Source organism: Strigops habroptila, chromosome 9 (genome assembly GCF_004027225.2).
Source record: "Strigops habroptila isolate Jane chromosome 9, bStrHab1.2.pri, whole genome shotgun sequence".
In the NCBI taxonomy this organism is placed as follows: domain Eukaryota; kingdom Metazoa; phylum Chordata; class Aves; order Psittaciformes; family Psittacidae; genus Strigops; species Strigops habroptila.
This window is the reverse complement of record NC_044285.2, coordinates 21,443,180-21,463,810: the sequence shown is the minus strand read 5'-3', so window position 1 is coordinate 21,463,810 and position 20,631 is coordinate 21,443,180. Positions and strand designations below refer to the sequence as shown.

At 56.3% G+C, this 20,631-nt stretch overlaps 2 protein-coding genes across 5 annotated transcripts in view; both read right to left on the bottom strand.

Annotated features, from left to right (window-relative positions):
* Window positions 1-3,590, bottom strand: part of SNX22 (sorting nexin 22) — a 3,754-nt gene extending 164 nt beyond the window's left edge. The window contains exons 1-7 of one of the 3 annotated variants that reach the window (XM_030498348.1): window positions 3,497-3,590; window positions 3,074-3,254; window positions 995-1,078; window positions 762-866; window positions 594-688; window positions 331-407; window positions 1-216 (exon numbers count right to left, since the gene is read on the bottom strand). The exon at window positions 1-216 is cut by the window's left edge and continues 164 nt beyond it. In XM_030498348.1, coding sequence (XP_030354208.1) covers window positions 89-216; window positions 331-407; window positions 594-688; window positions 762-866; window positions 995-1,078; window positions 3,074-3,142 — 558 coding nt within the window. In that variant the 5' untranslated portion in view covers window positions 3,143-3,254; window positions 3,497-3,590 and the 3' untranslated portion in view covers window positions 1-88. Of the gene's footprint in view, window positions 217-330; window positions 408-593; window positions 689-761; window positions 867-994; window positions 1,176-3,073; window positions 3,255-3,496 lie in introns of those variants that run through there. The other 2 variants (XM_030498346.1, XM_030498347.1) reach the window with 2 other exon arrangements.
* Window positions 3,591-3,659: 69 nt separating this feature from the next.
* Window positions 3,660-19,715, bottom strand: SNX1 (sorting nexin 1). Of its 2 annotated transcripts, none has more exons than XM_030498344.1 (15): window positions 19,531-19,715; window positions 15,387-15,489; window positions 14,338-14,474; window positions 13,203-13,269; window positions 11,962-12,005; window positions 10,835-10,976; window positions 10,252-10,330; window positions 9,467-9,542; window positions 7,680-7,793; window positions 7,444-7,537; window positions 6,650-6,855; window positions 5,291-5,434; window positions 4,855-4,935; window positions 4,358-4,429; window positions 3,660-4,081 (listed from the first exon to the last, which is right to left on the bottom strand). In XM_030498344.1, exons 1-15 carry the CDS (start codon window positions 19,681-19,683, stop codon window positions 4,031-4,033), a joined length of 1,563 nt encoding a protein of 520 aa, XP_030354204.1. In that variant the 5' UTR covers window positions 19,684-19,715; the 3' UTR covers window positions 3,660-4,030. The 2 variants fall into 2 exon arrangements, with proteins under 2 accessions (XP_030354204.1, XP_030354203.1); XM_030498343.1 differs by having other exon boundaries at window positions 7,444-7,555; window positions 19,531-19,701.
* Between the last annotated feature and the right edge of the window lie 916 nt (window positions 19,716-20,631).

Here is a 20,631-nt window from a genome sequence, read left to right as displayed (position 1 = left end):
ACTGGCCCCCTTGGCTTCTCCCATTTTCCTGCCCCATCCCAGCAGGAAGGAGTTATTTCTGCAGTGGGGATGTCCACTGCCCAGGTGCTCACCACTGCGGCCCCAGGTGCTGGGGGTGGGGGGTGTGTGCACAGGGCGCTGCCTGACTGGGGGTGCAGCTCGGGGGGAGGTAGAGGCCCTGCAGCACCCCACTGAGGACGGTGTCAGGGAGCGGCTCTGCGGGGAAAGGCAGGAGTTGGAGCCGCTTCGCTGCTGGCCCCGGTAAAGGAAAAACATTTTGGGGACCCAAAAGCACTGTTTCCTGGGAGGCTTTGGGGACCTGCTCCTTACGGGTGCCTGGAGGCTGTGCATAGGGGTCAGTGCAGAAGCCAACAACAGGGCGCTGGGAGGGCGGGCGGCCGGTGCTGCTGCAGGAGAGGGGACGTCAGCGCCCAGCAGACGGTCCAAGCTTCCACCCACCTGTCCCCAGTGCCCCCAACCCCGGGTCTTGGCAGGGGTGTTTAACCTGGGTGAGGGGACGATCCCAGCCCCATGCTGGGCTAACCCGGGTGCCAGCAGAGCCCAACAGCTGCGGGCGCTGCCTGGCTACTCACGGGGAGCTGCTGGCCTTGGGGTCCTGCTGGCAGCGCCGCAGCTTCAGGAAGTCCAGCACGTCCTGGGGCAGCTCCTCGTTGTGGTACAGGACACCCTGATGTTTACCCGGGGTCAGCACCCAACAGAACCCAACACACCCCAAAAGCCACCCCTGGCCAGTGCCTCACCCGGATGTAAAGCTCCAGGCCCTGCCGGCGCTGCTCCAGCACTTTGGGCATCCAGTTGGGGACATGCCGTGGGGGGAAGTCAGGGACCTTGCAGGTCTTCTTGATCTAGGGTAGAGCATGGGGTGGGGGGACATCACAGCAGCAACATGGCCGGTGGATGACAGGGCTGGTCCTGCCTGCCTGGGGAGTGGGCGTCCCTGTGTGCCCTCCCCATGTCCCTGCCGAGGTCTCACCCGTTTGTGCAGCGCCTGGAACTCGCTGTAGCGCTTCACAACCGTGTGCCGCCGACCATTGCACAGCACCTCCACCCGGAACACCTGCGGCACGGGACAGCCTTCCTCACCATCATCCTCATCCCCACCAGTCTCATCCCTATCAGTCATCCTCATTATCCTCATCTTCATCATCCTCAGCAGCCCCAGCATCCTCATCCCCATCATTCTCATCCCTATCCCCATCATCACCATCCTCATCATCAATCATCCTCATTATCCTCATCATCATCCTCCTCCTCAGCATCCCCATCATTCCCATTATCCTCAGCATCCTCAGGATCCTCATCATTCTCATGTCCATCATCTTCACCATCCTCCAAGGGGAGGCAGGCTCTGCCAGCTCACACACACACTCTTGGTAACCTCCACCCTCCCCACTGTCCAGAACAGGCAGCCCTCTAACTTCTAGGGTAGGGAGGGATCCCCTGAGCCCTCTAACTTCTAGGGTAGGGAGGGATCCCCTGAGCCCAGTGCAGACCTCAGGAGCAGATGGGACCTCCCAGAGAGGGTGGCAGAGACCTCCAGCCCTTGGGTTAGGTGTGGACAGGGACAAACAGGGACCTTCAACCCCCTTGGAGCTTGCAGGGACACCAGGGAGGGGGACATGGGGCACCTCAACCTTGGAGCAGGGGGAGACAACCCACCCTTCCCAGGGCAGGTCAGGACCCACTAGGGCCAGGCATGGCCCTGCAACCTTGTCCACATCCCCACCTCCCCACAGTGACCCTGCACCCTGGGCAGGGAGCCCTGTGGACACACAGGGACCTTCACCCCAATGTGCCATCGGGACCCCCCAGGCCAAGACACACAACAACACCCTCCAGGGAGACCTCAGCAGGACACACACCCCCAGCCTCCCATGCAGGGACCCCCTGGGGGCTCTCAGGGCAGGTGGGGACCACCCAACCTCCCCTGAGGCCAGAGAAGCAACCCTGGGACAGGGACACCCTCTTTCTTAAGGAGAAGTGGGCTCCAGCCCCCAGAGCAGGGACAGACTCCTGGGGACCCCCAGGGACATCCACACACTGTGCCCCTCCCCCAGGCTCTCCAGCCCCTGGGACAAGTGGGATGTTCCCACCTCTCTGGGTGGGGCCCCAGGAGCCAAGAGAGACCCCCCCAGCCTGCAGGGAAGTTGGGGATGTAGCTGGGGACCTCCTACCCCTGGGGTAGACGGGAGACCCCCACCTCCCTCTGGGGCCAGTGTGGAGCCCTTGGTGATAGGCAGGGCACCCAGGGGATCCTCTGAGCCAGGGACATCTCACCCTTCAAAGATAGAGGGTCCTCAGGCAGAGGTCTCCCCGGGACAGGACACCCACCCCCCACCCCCCGGTGCCCCCTCCAAGGACAGGGGTCCCTCCAGCGAGGCCTCATGGGGACAGTTGGTGACACCCACCTGCGGCCAGAGGGGACCCCCAAAAACTTCGGGGGCAGAAAGTGCTCTGCGGGCACTTGGAGACCTGCGCCCCCGGGAGGGCAGAGGGACACGGCGCAGCCCCACCCGTGGGGCAGACGGGGGTACCCGGCGGCAGAAAGGGACCCCCCCTTAAGCACACACACTCCCTGAGGCCAGAGGAGACGCCGCGCCAGGGAACCCCTTTTCAAAGGCAGAGCTCCTGTCCCTGCTGCCGTCGCACCCCCCCCCAGTAACGGTGGCGGCACTTGGGGCAGACAGGGACACCCCCCCCGGGTAGAGGAACAGCCCCACTCCCAAGGCAGTGGCTGCCCCTTTCGAGAGGAGGGACCCCCCGGGGACACTTGGGGACCTCCAACCCCCAGGGCAGGGGGGGCATCCCGGGACAGGCCCCCCTGGGGGCCAGCGGGGACCCCGGGCCAGGGACCCCTCCCCACCAACGGTTGGAGGGTCTGTGCCCCCTCTGCAGGGGCTCCCCCTCCCGGAGCACCTCTGGGAGCAGGGTCCCTGCAGAGAGGGCACAGACCCTCCACCCTCGGAGACCTCCGACCCGCAACAACCCCCCAAGGCAGGTGGGAAAACCCTTCCCCAGAGCCGCACCCCCATAGCCCGCGGGCGCCCCTCACCGTGTGCGCCCTGTCGGGGCTGCGCGCTGCCGCCTGCGCCTCCGCCGCGGAGATGGACACGGCGATCATGGCCCCCCTTGGGGACGGGGGGGGGACCCCGGTCCCGGCCGGGAGCTCCGACCCCAGCGCCCTGCGGGGAGCGGGGACAGCCGGAGCCTGGCGGCGCCGCAGAGACCCGGCGCTACAGGGACAAGGGGAAAGGAAAGTGGGAAGTCAGCGGGAGCCGCTGCTCCCCTCGGTAGCAGCAGCAGGGGTATCGGTTCTGGTGAAAGCCATGCCGGGGCGCGCCGGGGAGGGGGGAAGGAGCAAGAGCAGCCCGTCAGGCGGGGGGCGGGAGCAGCCCCCAACCCCTCGCAGTGGCCGCTCGGGGCCCCCTCAGCCCCCACCACGCAGAGCCCCGGCGCAGCCCCGCTGAACTCAGACCTAAAAACAGCTCCGGGAGCGGCGGGAAGCCAAAGCCTCGGCAGGAGCCGAGGCAGGTGCCGGGGCAGCGCCCAAGGTCACACGCGCCCGTCACAGCACGGCCGGAGCCTCCCGCAGCACCGTTACCCAGCTCGGCCCCGGCCCCACCCACACGGAGCCCGTGTGCCCTGATAGAAGTTTTATTACAGAAGTTAATAGCGCTGCAGGATAAGATAGTCATTAGAGCCCTAAACCCAGCCTGAAAAATATACATTTTACATAGATTGTTACCCCCCCCGCTGCAGGTCTGATCTTAAAGCAGGAAACTAGTTTCTCTTCAGTAAGAAAATATATGTTGCTAAATGAAAAATATACAGTTAGAAGAGTTACTGGCTTGCAAGCTGCTTGTCCAGGGGTTAAACCTCTACCAGCTCCAGAGTGTTGAACGAGGATTTGTTCACGTGTAAAAGAGGAAGAGGTATAGTGTATATAAAAAAAAAACCACCAAAAAAAAAACCAAAAAAGGCAAATCCCAGGTTTGCTGGTGTGCTCCTGTTAAGAAATGGCCTTGGCCTCAGGGAGGAATGCTTCCCAGTACTTCACCAGCTGCAAGAGGAGAGACAACAGAGTCAGGAGGCTGCAGGGGCTTTGCCAGCACAGCTCAAGCCCAGAGAGAACTGAGAAGCGGGGGGGGGGCAGGGGGGAGAACAGAACCCCCTCCCCAGGGCACAGCCCCCCCACCAAAGGCATGCAGGGGGTGCAAGGCTTGTATCTGCCCTGCTCCAGCCTCCGGGGGCTCATCCCTCCCCCTCATCCAGGGACAGGATGCACTCACAGGGGGGTTCACACAGAGCTGAGCTTTGGGAGGTAAAACCCACTCACCTGCTGCTGAGAGATTAGTAACGTCTCAAGGTATTTAGTGACGTGGTTTCTGAAGTCCATGGATTTTTCTTTCTGCAAGGAGTCAGCACAAGGCTGAATGAACCACCAAAACCCCCCAGCTTCTGAGGGGGAAGGAGAAACCACCAGGGTTTTCCTATTCCTCCTGGGGCACCACAGAGACCAGCGCAAGAGCTTGAGATGTTGAGGATGAAGCCCCTCTCGGGCCATAGCCTCATGGCTCAGAGGGCCTCTGCCCACCCACCTTCATTTCAAAGGATACGCTTTTCACATAGAAGCTTCTCCATGGCCAAAAGCCACCAGCTCTGCCCAGAGCAGTGATGCCCCAACACAGATGTGTCCAGATGTACAAACATTGCCAACCACTGCACTGGGAGCAGGGTCAGGAGCCCAGGTGACCCTTGGCTTGTGTTCCCAGCCAAAGCACATCAAGGCCAGGCAGGCGGAAGGCTGCAGGCTGAAAGTGGGGCCAAACCTACCTCAAACCGTATCACTTCCTTGCGGATGACAGCAGAAATCCGTTCAAAGTCCCTTTCGTACTGTGTGACACGAGACTCCCACTGCAGAGAGAGGAGGCATGCTGCTGTCTGCAGGGCAGGGGACGTGAAGAACCTCTCGCTGCCCTCTCTAAGCAGTTCTGTAGTCGTGACTGTGCGAGAGGCTCTGCCAGAGCAAAGCTAAGCATTCCTGGTCCTCATCCTCACAGCAAGCTGCATCCCAGCTTGCTGCAAGTGCTGCGAGGAAACCACAAGAGGTGGGACACAAGCAGCCCCTCCTGGGGCTTCCTGCAGGGCTTGCTCAAGGGCTGGCTTATCTCTTGATGCATGCTTGGCAAGAGATACCCGTCCCTTCAGCTCGGCAGCACAGCACAGAGGGAAAGAGCTGAGCAGAGACCCAGCACTCCTTGGTCCCTACCTCCGTGATCTCCTCCTTGGCCTGCTGCAGCTTGTCAGGTTTGTTGGCCCACAGCAGCCTGGCCTCCATCTCCCTCTTCTTCTGCAGCATGGTCTGGGCATCCTGCCACCGCTGCCAGGTCTTCATGCGCTGGTCAAAGGCTCCCTGCAAGGAAGGAGCAGAGACTGAGCTCTGCTCTGCTTCATCAGTGACGTCTTGGGCCCTTCTCAGTGTAACTGAACCTGAGCCAGAACATGGACTGCTCTACTAGGTGCAACATCAAATAACTCATGCCTCAGGAACACCTTTGGGGCCTCCCTCCACACAGGGGTTTGCCCACCAGCTCGAGGGTTTGGCAGGAGCCACTGAAGAGCTCCAGCCACATGCAGGGTCCAGTGCAAGCCTGGACAGGCCTGAGGCCACCCATGAGCTAGCAGCACCCCAAGCACAATGTCTGGCCTGTTCCCAAGCTCTGCTGTGGGCCCACTTCAGTCCTGCTATGCAGAGTGGGGCAGCAAGGGGCTGCCTCTGCCCACCCCACACAATCTCTAGCAGCAGCTCACAGACATCCATCAGGAGGCCAGATGATCTTAGCAGTCCTGCAAATCACGAGTCCAAGCAAGGAAAACCCCATTAGGCTTCTGAATGCATCCAGCCAGATTGTGGGGAAGAGCTAGAAAAGCAAAAGTACTGTTCCAGTGCCCCAACAGCCTAGTCAGAAGGACAGAGCAGCCAAGAGGCAGGTAAAGTCTGAGGGTTCCTTACCAGAACATCCCAGCACTATAGGAGATCTTGGCCCCGGCCTGGAGCACCCACCACACCTCCCAGTCCAGACTGGCAGACCAAGGAGGCTTGTGGCTACTCACAAGGCTACATTCTGGCCTCTGCAAACAACTGCACAGAAGCAGGACATATCTGGGGCACGAAGGAGTCAGCCTACAGCTCACTTGGGACCTGTTTCTTTTAGCCTCCAGCAAGGAGGCCAGCACACCAGGCAGGCAGCACAGACTCGAAGACTCAAACTCTTTCCCAGAAAATCTATTTGCAACACCCAGAGGACAGGTTACCAGCTCAGCCCTTCTGCAATAGCCACAGCTTTCACCTCCATGAGGGTTGAGGCCACCTGCAAGCCATGAACTTGCTGCACAACTCCCCTGGAGAGCAGCAGCACAGTAAGGCCTCACCTACCCCACTTTTCCAATCTAACCACTCCAGCACATCCACAACTGGACAAGCATGAAGTTTTCCATCTGCCTCGACAGGTCAGAGGCATGTCATGCTCTGTGCTTGAACTTAGAGGACCAGCTGCCCCCTGGCACACCTAAACCTAAGGTCAGGACCAGCAGCAGAGCCTAGAGCTTGCCCCAAAGGAGTGCTCACCCTTACAACCGAGAGAAGGCGGATGTAGTCTCCCAGGAGCTCGGCCAGGAGGAAGAAGTCATTGTTAGCCTGTTCCTGGTGCAGCTGCTCAATCTTCTCTTCCACCTCAGCCAGCTGGGACAGTGCCCGGGACAGGGCCGTGTTGTCCTCTGAGCTCCCCAGCATGGCCAGGCTCTTTGCAAACTGGGCTGTGTTCAATGCTAGCTCTAGGGAAGGAAACAAGAGTCAACCAAGGGGCCTCGCTTCCCCAGGTGCTCTGAAGCCAAGCCCCAGCCTAGAGGTCACCCCAAGGAGCTGCTTTGCTGTAGCCCCAGGAAATGTGGGCTAGAAGAGCCAGCACCATCGTGGTCAGAGTCAGCAGCTGCTGCAGCATGGTGGGAGGAGGGCTGGGAAACTCCAGCCAGTGGGAAGAAGGGAAGCAGAAGAGTGGGAGGACAAGGCAGAGCTTTGCAGAAGTCAGCCAAAACACACAGGGGAAGAAAACATCCCCGCTCCTTGCCAGAGGACAGCTTGGAATTGGTAATAACATCAGCTCTGCTCAGGTTTGCTACAGCAGCCTCATCTAGCAGGACACTCACTTTGACACCAACATCCTAAACTGGTAGGGCTGGGCAGAAGAGGTGGGATTACCATTCTACTTGTCTCCCATGATGAAGAGACAGAGAATTCTTGATAAGGAAGCACTGTGGTATCTCCACAGAAGTGCCTCCTGGAACACCTGCACACCAGTGACCTCTGGTCAGGTTTAACTGCTACAGGCCAAGCTCCAGCTCAAGCAGCCCCCAGCTCGTCACCTTTCCTGTGGTTCACCAGTGTCTCCACAACAGCATGCAGCTTCCGGAGCCGCTGGTCCTCACACTCCACCTCCTGCAGCTTCTCCTCAAACCACTGAAACGAATCCAAGAGCTGATTCCCACACATGGCACTGCTGTGGAGCTTTCCTGCCATCTCCCAGCCAAAGCTTGCTCTGGGGAGAGCACACAGCTCCAGAGCGAGGACAAGGACAGCCCAGAGGTGTCCTAACACTTACTATGTCCGATTCATTCATCTTGATGGTCATTTTACTGACGGCATCCGTAGCTTTGTTGAACATCTTCAGTATTCCTGCTCCACTCAGGGTCTGGGTGCCCACTGCTCTTGGTAGCTATAAAGAAATAGAAGTAGTTTGCTTTGCCAGGAGATTAGAAACAGCTTAGACTGCAGCCACCACATCACTCTCCCTTGTGGGTCCCTTGGCAGACACAACTACTGCAAAGGATCAGCCAGACACTGCCTTAGCAGTGGCAAAGCCCATACAACATTCCTAATAATGGCACTGGAGCAGTTTTCAAACCAATGAGGAGTTCCTAAATGTTACACTGTATGTGGGGTCTGCCTGGCTGCATGGCTGAGGTAACACAGATCTGTAGGAACCAGCCACGCTATTGAACTGAGGGCTGCCAGAGCTGCCACAGAGGCACGTAGCAGAGCTTCAGAGCATGGGGGACACTAGAGCAGAGCTGGGAAATACTCTACACCAATTACAACTACTTTCCAGGGAGAGCTGCAGTTGCCCAGCAGCAAAGTGAGGTGCTTCCATGATGCCTGCTCCTACACCAGAGCTCCAGCACAGCATTAGTGCTGCAATCACTCAGGCTAAGGTTCGCCCAGTGCCCAGCCTCTTGAAGAATGACTTCTCCACATCAGTGACGCAGATGGGCACGGTCACGCTTCCCACTGAGGAGCGGGGACCACACCAGCCACATGTTTCAGTAGGAAGCCAGCTCTCCCATAACATCTGAGTATTCAGGACACCTCCCACCTTCAAACAGCAGGCTACACTCCTGTCATGGGTTTCAGAGAGCAAAGACCACCCGTGCTCTCAACACAAGCCCCTACCACAATGGATGCAAGCGAGGGCAGAGCTCTTTGTGAGTGTGCGGTGCTCAGACAAGTACCCACACAGAAGGAAGTTCTGTTGTATTGACGTGGCAGGGTTTTGGTAGCAGGGGGCTGCAGGGGTGGCTTCTGTGAGAAGCTGCTGGAAGCTTCTCCCATGTCCAATAGAGCCAATGCCAACAGCTCCAAGATAGACCCAACGCTAGCCAAGGCCAAGCCCATCAGTGACAGTGCACAATAATATATGCAAGAAGGGGGAAAAGTTGCTCTGCAACAGACACTGCAGCCAGAGAGGAGTGAGAATCTGTGACAGAACTCTGCAGACACCAAGGTCAGTCAGAAGCTCACAGAGGACCGTCTCCTGTACGAGGGACCCCACGCTAAAGCAGGGGAAGAGTGTGAGGAGTCCTTCCCTGGGGAGGAAGGGACAGCAGAGACAACGTGTGACAAACTGACCACAACCCCTATTTTCTGTTCCCCTGCACCACTCTGGGGGGGGCGGAAAAGCTAGAGAATTCAGGAGTAAAGTTAAGCCTGGGAAGAAGGCAGGGGTTGGGGGAAGGTGCTTTAAGATCTGGTTTTACTTCTCATTATCCTACTCCGATTTGATTGGCAATAAATTCAATTCATTTTCCGCAAGTTGCATCCATTTTGCCCATGCTGAGTAATCTCCCTGTCCTTAGCTCAGCTCACCAGCCTTTATACGTTCTCTCCCCTGTCCAGCTGAGGAGGGGAGTGACAGAGCAGCTTTGGTGGGCACATGGTATCCAGTCAGGGTCATCCCACCACATCTGTTACCACTATCACTGGTTAAGAGCTCTTACAGAGTTTTGCTGCTTCTCACTGAGCTTTGAAGCGTCATGCCTCATTGACTGGTTGCGTACCGGTTTCTTCTGCACTTCCAAGATACTTGGAGCTGCATTATTCCGCACTACTGACCTCCTCCTTTTCCAAGAACTCCCGGACGTCGGGGTCCTGCAGCATTGTTGGGTGGCTGACCACCCTCCGGAGGTACCTGTGCAGGGGAACATACCGAGAGTCACTTTGGTGGTAACAAATCTGGCTCCGAGCCACCACAATGAGCCACAACACGCTGCTTGTTCACCCTGGGACAGCAGTTTGGGAGCTGCTCTCATTCACCCACCAGGAGTCTGACCTTCCTGTGGACTTCAGTGGGAACAGCCTGCAAGACCAGCCCTGCCAGACCTTTGATTAATGCTTTCTATAGCAAGAAAGTTACTGGATTTGCTAAGTGATCAAGATCCAGCCTTACATCTTTAGCAACTTGAACAGATCTTTCAGAGGCTGCAGCTGGAGGGGATCAGCACCCCAGTGCTAACTACAACAGTCAACACAGAGCAAAGGCCACTTGTGGCTGTGTAATCAGTGTGCAAGCTAGGGATCAAGTTTTCTCACCTGATCTGCACTGCTTGTACAATCGCTTAACATATTTTGGCTCCTGAGACAGCTCAGTTTGCTCCCTGCCTTGTCAGTGGAGTTTGGCCAGATTTGGACCAAACACCAACAGAGGCTTTTGAAGCAGGAGACTGTTTTACAGAGTCAAAGCAACTCTCTGCAGCTGCAACTCTTCAACAGCCTCTGGTTTGCTACAAGCCTAGAAGCAGAGCAGCTTTTCTCATGTAGAGGGAATGTGCAGCCAGTCTGACCTTTCAGAGGTCCCTTTCTTGGCTCAGGCAGAAGGGAAAAGCTGTTGGGGCCTGTACCTCTCTAGAGCAGCCCGTCTTTTCTCTAGGAACTCTGCAGAGGAGGAATCTTCTTTCCCAACTTTCACTTTGGTCATTCCTAGCACAGAAGGAAGGCACAAATTACTGAGCTGCTTCAAACTTGACACACAAGGTAACGTGTTTTGTCACAAGGTACAGGCTATGAGGGTAACAGCAGGAGAGGCATTTGACAACAGGAATTAGACCTTGCATCAGCAAGAGCTACTTGGAAATTTAAAATCTGCTTATACCTAACAGCTAACAGAAGTAGACACGCAGGAGAGACAAAGCAATGCCAGGTGAGACTGGAAGGGTTACAGCTGCACCCAAGTGGACAGCACAGAGGAGAAGGCTTTACTCTAAAATCAAGCAGGTGTGGAGGCATCTGTAAACCCAAACAAGGCTTTAAGCCCAGAGCTCCAAATATGGAACCAGAGTTTTGTCAGTGCCACAGAAGTCAGATTATTTTCCACAGCTGCTTCCCATGGCTGCTGTGCAGCTTCCCTCTCAGCTTTGAGACTGCAGGCAGGCCTGGCCTTCAGGCACAAAGCTCACCATTGGAAGGACCAGCTCCACTACTCACCTATGAGACTCTTCTCAGGCGGTGGAGGAACGATGAACCCATTCTGGGCATGCTTCTCCGACAGCTTCTCATAGAGACCCAGAAAGTCACTGAACCTCCTTTTCACTGAGAACTGCTTGCTCCTGAACATTGGCATGCTCGTCTGTGGGAAGAGATGGGACTCAGATCAGACTCACCCAGGAAAGCTGGCCCCTGCACGCACAGCCTTGCTAGCTCTACCTGCTGTCACTTCTGACAATGAAGTAGGACAGCTTGAGCTCTGCAAGGTATGAGGAATGAAGAGAGCAAGCTTCAGCCTAGGTTTTCAGCAGCTTATCTCCTAGCAGTTCTCCTTGGCCTGAGCAGCAATATTAATGCCACTAAACAACAGAGCAGCTGTTACTGCAGCCACAGGCTGCTGGGTGAGCCCTGCCCATTGCCTAATCCCATCATCCCTGCTCCATACAGGAACAGGGACTGCTGTCAGGTCACACTTGATCACCTGAAGACTATGGGGGCCACCCGTGGCTTTTGACTGTTTGGAGAGCAGGACCGGAGACTAACAAGTCCGCCTCACACACCATCAGCTTCAGACCACAGGATGCCTGTAGTCCAGCGGCTGCTGTACAGACATTAGGAGCAACCTTTTGCAGAGCTCGGAGCAGCACCCCAAAGCTCCAAGCAGGGCAGCAGCTGCAGAAGGCTCCATTTCTTGTGACTAGCCCAGGAGAGCAGGTCCTGACACGAAGCAGCCGCAGCTCTTCAGTGAGAGCTGAGTTCAGGTTGGCTAAATCTGACACTGCCATCAGCACTGAACACCTTTAGCAACAGCCCCAGAATCTGGGGCTCTCCCTAACAGATGTCATTCCTGGTGCTCATGCCCAATGCTGAACATCGGTATCAGCCAGGCCTGCAAAGAGTTAACTGGCTGTAAAAAACACAGTCTCGTTTCAAATAGATTCAAACCCTATTTCTCAGCTAGGCTCATCCTTTGATCTGTAGGGGTGGATTACAACTCCTGAATCCATGTAACAAGGCGCTCAGACCTCCTGTCTATTTAGGCCACCACTGGCTTGGCTAAGAACAGTCAGTCTGACTGCCTTGGAAAAACAAAGGCACCCATGTCAGGAGTTACGAATTAGACATACCTGTGTTGACACTTTGTAGGCTACGTAGGCATTCATACCATCTCCTGCGGAAAACAGAAGCAAGGCATCAGTATCCCAAGATCAGCACCACCTGAATGCAAAGCACAAGGCTCCTGCAGTCTCCCGGCCGTTGCCCGTGCCTCAGTGGTTCTGATCTTCAGCCTGACAGATTCCTGAATCCTCACACAGAACCACAGGCAGCATCTCACTGCAGGCCCTGGACTCCTGCCCACTAGGCATTTCGCCACCCTGACTGCTGAGCCCTCCTTTTCCTTCCTAAGGCAACCAACACTGACAATCAGGCACTTGTTACACTGACAGCATTTGGGCTGGCTCTACGCATCTGCTCAGTAGGCAACAATTTGGTGGCTGTGCAGCAAAAGAAGCAGCCTATTGAGAGGGTGCAAGTCAGGCAGCCCCTGGCTGCATGTGGCTGGATTCTGAAACATCACAGGCAGTTCTCTCCAGCTAACACAGAAATCCCCTTGTTTACCTGGTAGTTCAGCTGAAGGGCATCCTCAGAGGTCTGCTGCCACCCCTAAGATACCTCAGATTTACAAGTCAGTGTACCTCCCAGTTCCAGAGATCACAAGATGGAGTAAGAGCAAACTGCCACTTGCAAGGCTGCTCCACTGGCTGGGATCAGATGTTACCTTGGGTTCTCTGCACCCCGGGGACTGCCACATAGCTGGCCAGGTTCCTCTAACCCCCACTTTCAGAGAGAAACCCTGTTGCTTCTCAGTTTGAAGCCAGAGCTGCTTCCCTGGCAAGCACAGCTGCTAGAGAAGGTGCCAGAGCACAGAATAATTTAGAGCACTTAGATTTAGGTGAAGGCAATTTTTGCCTCCTCCTGTGCTGCACACAGGACAGTGCTGCCTGGAGGTCAAGTCAAACTGGTCACCACAGTTTCAGACACCAAGCTCTGCTACTGCAAGCATCATGTTTCACCTCCCAAAAACCCCCACCAAAGGCTCCCTGCCTTTGAAGTCCCTGTCTTTCCAGAACCTGCTCCTGGTTTCAGGAGCATTTTGACCCAGGCATCCTGCTTTGTGTAGCTTCATTTCTTCTAGATGTTGGAAGAAGTCTTGGAGAAGCTAGTCCAGGATCAAGTTTGCACTTGCAGAGACAGCTTGAAAGCTGGAGCTGTGGCATGTGGAGGCAACAGCTGCATTTGGTCCTACTGCCAAGCTTGGCTTGTCCAACTGTGCCTCGCTGTGCAGCAGGACAGCACGTTAACTCACCAACTTTCTCTGGGTCACTCACTCCTACAGTCAGCTCAAATTTGTCCTCCTGTTCCTCTTCTTCCAGCTGTTTGGAGTAAGCACAGGAGGACAGCAAGTTAAAACTGGAAAGTCAGGCTTCAAACCACCTCAAACCATGAAGTCCCACACATTTTGGTGAGCTTGTCACACTACAAAGACACCTTTGGCTCTTCTGTCTGGCTAAGGCCACTCTATAAAGTCCTGGAGCTTCTCACTTGCATCCAGGCTACATGTTCCAAGGATCCCAAACTGGATTTGTCTTTACTACACCGCTATCTGCACAGACTGATGTACAAACTGCTCAGCCCCAAGGTGAAACTCCAGAGTCCAGCCTGAGCTCTGTGCAAGGAGTTCCCTTTAAGCTCTTTTACATCACGATTTCAGTTCTCACCCAAAACAGCATCAGGCACTGAACCTATGCAGAAGTTGTACTGTGTAGGCACAGGGGGATGGAGAGTCAGGATAACAACAGGCAGACCAAGGCTGAATGGGTCTTTCCATCATACCCTGCACTTAAACCAGTCCGAAGCCAAGCTGAGACACTGCTGATGGCACTCAGGGTTAGGGTGCAGAGTCCATCCTCATGAGCTCAAGGGTGCTTGGGGCAATTTCCCTGTCTCCAAAATAGGTTCAGTCTCTCTACAGGAAAACCCACAGGTTTAGGCCAAGCACCACTTGATTAACTGGGCATGGCAATTAGATTACAAGTTCCACTTAGGGACCCTGCGCTCCCATGTCACCCAGAAGACTCTTTCTTTCAAAATCACGGACAAGAACTGCTACACCACTTGCCCCATTTTCAGCAATACAGTGTGCTAAAGGTCCGAGTCAGAGCTCAGACCCTCAGGACCAGAACAGGCACTTACTATGTGAGCTGTGGAAGCAATTCTGTACCACGACATGAGCAACAATGCCATTAGGCTGACCTGAACCCCACTTCAGCAGTATTAGTCCCAGGCTGATGGCCCAAGATACAAGCCAGTGCATCCAATATGGCAATTACATCGACTGCATCATTTAAGATGCATGTTTACAACTAAGTAAACAGACAGGTTCCTGCCAATTACACTCTGAAACCAGCAAGGCAAGTTGGAAAGCTCAGAGCAATTCTCACCTCCTCATAGCTCTTTGGAGGGTTTCTAGAAGAAGAGCTTGCAGCTACTTCTAATGAGGGGGCAGGATTGGATGCTTTGGCCAGTTCCTTCTTCTGGTGGTTTTGTGTGCTGTCTAGAGACAACTCTACAGTGGCATCTGTCAAGAGAAGTTTGCAAAGGTCAGCCTCTCTACTTTGGGGTTCTGAAAAGGTAATTTTTATATCTCGGAGACATTCATGGGATCTAGGGAGCAACAACAGTCTTATTTAGCAAAAAAAAAATTCCATAGGGAGGACACCTGTAAGCATTTGAAAAAGCACAACTTAGTGCATCACCATTCCAGTAAGAGTAATCGGTCAATCCTGCTGGAGAACATTAAGTGAATGCAATGAACTTATTCTAGAAGGAGTCAGGCATTGCCTCTTTGCTGTGTGGTGGAAGAGCTGCACACCCAAACAGCTAAAGCTGAGCTGGATCCCTACACGGCACATAGGCCAGCCTGGAAGGTTGGCTCCTTCCCAGGACTCTTCTCCAGCCAGAGGAAGTATAAACTTTCCTCTGTTAGCAGGTGTCTCCAGAACTGACCTCCCTGCTGGAGGTGTCCCACCATGCCAGGGCTGGGAACAGTCTGACCCTCCTTGTTTTCCCCTGCTGAGGGGTGTTATGTTTCCTGTTCCTTGGGAACAGCCATGTCTCTACTGAAGATGCTTCCTTCACCTGCATGGCAGGAGGAGAAGGTAGAGAACAAAAGCCTTTTAACTCTGAAAGACGCTCACCACCTTACAGCTTAGGCAACAAAACTAAATCAAACCCCATTTTTAATCCTCTTCAGCTTCCAAACAGTTAATCCTGCCACATGGTTATGCCAGAGACCTGGAGAAGGCTACTCCAACCTTCCCCAAAATACTACCAGACCTCAATGCTTCCAGAGCAGACTGGAACACGAGTTGGAGATAAGGACCTGTGATAGTCCAGAATACCCATGACCTCCATGCCAGACTTAAAAGCAGATCACTGCAGGTTTAGAGTTCAGAAAGCCCCATCAAGTACCCGTTAGATACAGACTCACCTGCAAACAAGTCCTGATCATCTTGCTCTACACGAACCCCATTCTCTTTGGAGGCGCTACTCACAGGGAGAAGAGATTCCCTTTTCGGAGCTGTGGGCTTGCTCTGGAAGAGAATTAAAAGCACATGGACAAGAGACTATTTACACTGAGGAATGGAGGCTGGAGGAGCAAATAGCTCACCTTCCTAGCCACTGCCACACAGGGTCACTACTGTGTGAGCACAGTGAGAGGACACCACAGACTACTTCCCTTCCATCCATGTTCTCTGCCAGCCAAGCTGCACTGAGGCATCCCTGCCACTAAGGACACCAAGTGTCACATCAAGCTTCAGAGCCAGTTTCCCCCCCGATGTTGAGTAGAGCAGGAGCAGCCAGCAGGTCACTGGGACGTGCCAGCCCACAGGCAGAGAGCCACAGCCCCAGTCCTTCCACTACAGGTGCCAGGAGCAGCAGGCAGCTGAGTACACCCGAGTGCTCCTGTTCAGAACATCCACAACACACCTGGCCATGCCACTTCCAGGCAGTGACATGCACACCAGCACTAATGTCACATCAAGGCAGGTGGGCAGCACTAAGGAGCCTCTGAGCTTAACCACAGTAAGCAGAGCACACTGCCAGCAGGAGATCCCTTGGGAAAGCCACGCCATCGATCACTGGCAGCAGAGTCCCACAGCAATTTGCTTGCCCAAAGGCAAGACATCGGGGACCACAGGAGCCTTGTCAGCAGCTTAACTTGTGCTGGCAGCTCAACCACCACCATGAGCAGAGCTTCCCTTCCCCAGAGGGCTGGTTCAGGCCTGCCTTAATGCAGCAGCCTGCTTCCATGTGGTCCAGAGGAGCTCATGGACTCCACTGCCCTGGTACCATGAAGCTGGCTTCATGAAGCCACAACATCTTCTACAGCACCACTCACAGCTGGACCAAAGCCGGGCATGGCTCTCTGTATTTTGCTACAAAGTCTTGCACACCATGCTTTGCAATCCAAAGCTCATGCTCCTCTTGTGCAGCTTGGCCAGGACAAGCCAGCCCCAGGGCCAGGACTTACCACACAGCCACAGCAAACAGCCCCTTGGCACGCAGCTTCGCTGGGGGGGACCATCCTGGCTACTGGGAGCAGGTGTGGGGACAAGGTGGAACCCCACTCAAAAGCTTGCACACCAACCAGTCCACCACACCAGAAGGTAGAGCTATTTCTGCAGCAAGCACTATGGGAGCCAGCATCACAAATCCTCCCTCGGTTTGGAGGCAGACAAGCAAGAACGGGGCAGCAAGTGCTGTTCTCGAATGTCTCTGCAGAGAACAACTGTCTTTGACAGCCAGTACGTGGAGCACTATTAGCAGTGACTCCAAACTGACAGGCTCTTTTGGCACTTCCTTCAGCAAGGAAACACCATCAGTTCCCACTACTCCGGAAGAAGCAAAGCAGCGGGTTCAAGTCTTTGAGTACATAAAACACCAGTGACAATAGATGGTGAGTGCTCCTGTATTTTAGGGTGTTTTCCTGGAGGAGAAAGCTGGGACATGAGCTACATCTGCTAGTCATAGAGAGTGGGGAGCAGAGACACCCATGCCAAACACAGCATCCAGACCCACCCCCAGACAACTTCAGGGCACCCAAGCCAACAAGAGTGCTACCACCACAGGGACCTCTTCCAGCCAGTGGCCAAGCCAACAAGGAGGGCTACTACCAACAGTGACCTACATTAGGGACACTTATAGCAGGTCTCATTCAGATCCTCTGTTCTACAGCTCTTCAAGCTGGTAAAAAGCCCTCCACTCACATGGACAGGGCAGGGTGGGCTCTGAAGTTTCCCTAATGACTCCCCAGCTCCCACATGCAGACACAAGCTATCTGCTTTTCTACCGTGACAGCTTCTCAGTTTGCCTTAAGTTTAGTTCCTAGGACTATGAATGCACCACACTGTTCCTGCTTCTCCATCTGCCACTACAAAAGAGCCACAGCCCCTTCCAGCTCAGCCCACAACACTCCCCCTGCCATCCCCAAGGCTTGATTTAGCACACCCCAACCACCAGACGTGCAGGCAGAAGCTCCCTAGGTGCTGCAGCAACAGCCTGATGCTCACCACAGGGAAGCAGAGCTCAGGAGAGCTGACCTTTGAGGGCATCCCTAGAGAAGACTGTGGTCACACATGGATCCAACCTCCATCAACAGATGGATGAGGTCCAGCTCAGCACTTGTGCCTGACCCAAACACCTCTTTGCTGGCTACTGTACAAGGGCTAACGCTGCCAAGCCACCTGGACAGGCCTCACCAGCCCCCTGCTTCCCACGGACTGTTTTGCTAACGCTCAAGGGCAGATGGACAAGCAAAGCTGCCAGGTCGCTAACTAATAACAAGTACTAGTTGTGACAGTTGCTTCAAGAACACTAAACACCAGATAAGCTGCTTTAGCTCAACAGACTCCAGCTTCCGAAGAGGAACACTTTATTTGCATGAAAGCCCATGGCAGCTGGCACTCATCTGCATTGCAGGCTGCAAAGCAACAAGCCACCTAATACATCTTCCAGTTCTTCAACAAAGAAAGGTCCTGAGAAGTTCAAGACCATGCCAGCCACTATGCCCTGGTGCCAGCCAGAGGTACCAGCATATTCCTCTTGCAAGGGCTGCTCTTTCCCATGGTATTCTCAAAGCATACGACACTGTTGCTTTGCTTTGCCCAGACCAATATGAGAGCTTCATCCTCTCAAGCTCACACAAGGCAGAATCTACCCACATCTCCCCAGATCTGCCTTGTGCCCTGCTCCTGAGCAAGCACAGCTCACGGGCACCACGGCAGCACCAGGCAGGTGTCTGGAGAGCTTCCTGCCAGAGCCACCACCTCGGGCCCTGCTGGCAGAAGTGGGATGGAGAGAGCTCAGGTGGGGCCAGCAGAGGCCACAGTGTCAGCCCTCGCAGGGGACAATGTGACCTGCCACAGCCTGCAGAGCTTCGGACATCAACCCTGGTACCTGCAAGTCTCCAAGCACCCACCCTGCAGGAGCAGCCAGCTCCTGCAGCCTCTCCAGCAGAGGTCCTCACTTGGTACAGAACCCAAGAACTTGATGCCAGCAGCTGGCTGGGGAGGGATTCAGCTTGGGAAAGCACCAGCCAGTGTTTGAAATCCCCTCCTGTCTGCTGGTCACTGACTGGAGCAAATGCAGGTGCAGCTGGCATGGGTTAATGCCAACAGCCTTCAACAACCAGGGGTTCATGCACAGGAGGCTATCAGAAAGAAGAAAAGGTGCTGAAACCCTTCACCACTCACACCTCCCCCTTCAGCAGGGAATTCATACAACAACACAGCAACCTGCTTCACTGAACAAGTACCACCAACCCTTCCTAGACTCTCTGTTGAGCCAGCACGAGGTAAGAGAGGTCAGCAAGGTATTGACGAGCCTCCTCCCCTCCTGATGAGGAAGGGACATCAGAAGCCTCCAGTCCTCTCACCCTCACTGCACAGAGGGGTCCATCCCCCCAAACCAAACTGAGGGAAGCAAACACCACATCAGCCACACCAGCACCTCTGGATGTTGAGGGGACAAGAACTGGTGCCGGGGGAAGGCAGACGGGGCTGTGAAGCCTCACAAGCTGCCGAGCAAAGCTGCTGAGCTACAGCTGCCATCAGGTTCCGCACCAGGAGGCAGCCTGCTCAGGAGTCTCTCCAACCCTGACCTAGGTGGGTATGGAGAAGCAGGGAGCTGCCCTCAGCACCGTGCAGGGACATCTTCACACTGACGGGCTCCTTCGGGGCACTTGGGCTCTGCAGGACAGGCGGGTTATAACCGTGTTATAACGGGGGGAAGCGGGGAGCAGCCTGGCAGAAGCTCTTTCACAGCTACCTGGGACCCCAGGGCCGACCCTGACCCTTACGGCACCCCCTCGACAGCGACCCAGGGCGCCTGAGGTGCTCTGGGGAGGGCGGAGATCCCGGGTCTCCCCTCGGGAACAAGAACCTACAGACACCTACCCCCCCTTTCGCTCGGGGGAGGTTTGGAGAACTTCTCCCTTCCTCCAACCAAACCCGGGGGCCCCCACGCCGCTGCCCGCAGGCCCCGCGGGGCCCGGCGCCGGAGCTGCCCTCTCACAGCCGCCCCAGGCCGGGCCCGCCCCCGGGGCGCCTCCCCTTCTCCCTCCCTGCGCTCACGGTGCCGGTGAAGATGTCCTCGCCCTCCGTGTCGCTGTCGGCCGCCCCCGGCGCGCCGCCATCCCCGCCGCCGGAGCCGCGGGGCTCGGGGAAGGGCGGGGGCAGGCGCCCGGTGGGGGACGGGGACGGGGAGCGAGAGCCGCCCGACGCCATGTCCGCGCCGCCGCTTCCGCCTGCGGCCACCACGCCGGAAGCCGCGGCCGCCGCCTTAACCCGCCGGGGCGGGGCCAGGGGAGGCGGGCGATCTTCGGATTGGTCCGTGCCTCCGCCTGCCCCACCCTCCCCCGCCAGCGGGAGCCAATGAGCGCCGCCGTTTTCCTCCGCTGGTAGGCGTCGCTGCGTCCCCATGGAAACGGCCACGAGCCTGGCGGGGACCGCACCATTGCACCGGCGGAGGGGAGCCGGTGTCCCCGCCCACCCCCCCGGGGGCAATGGGCGAGCCCAGGCCGGAGGGCACGGCCGCGGAGCCCCCAGCGCTGCGGCAGCCGCCCCCCTCCCCGGCCGCCGCGGTGCCCCGGTGTCCCGGCCGGGCAGCCCCGGCCCTCCCCGTGCCCTGGACACCCTCCCCACGGCCCCCACGGCGTGCTGGCCGGGGCAGCCGCGCTCCCCTCCACACACCGGCGGGGCGGCTCAAGGGGTGTGGGGAGCAGCCCAGGAGGGGCAGCACCGCCACAATCCCTCCTTCTCCTCGCCTTTGATTCCTCCCCTAAGCACCCAGTAACAAGCCTTGTGCAAGCCCAAAATGTTCTTCCCAGCAGCGCAGGATGAGCCCCACGCACCTACAGACAGGGACTGCCCCTGGCCCAGCCACGGTGAGGGGTCACCCCCGCCCCATAGGGCCGGTGGCTCTCGGGGGGCAATGCCAGGAGGGGCCGGGCAGGGCAGGGCCCCGGAGCTTCCACCGGCTTTGGGTTCAGGAGAAAACCACTGGGCATTTTCCCACAGCCGTTTCCTGCAACGAAACAGCGAAGTCCGTTAGAGACCTCTGATCCTTCTGTGTCGGAGCGTTTGGTTTTGCACGTGATTACAACCACGTTGTGCTTTCCCCCTCCACCCACACTGCTGCAGACTGAAAACATAACGCGCCTTATCCTCACCGCG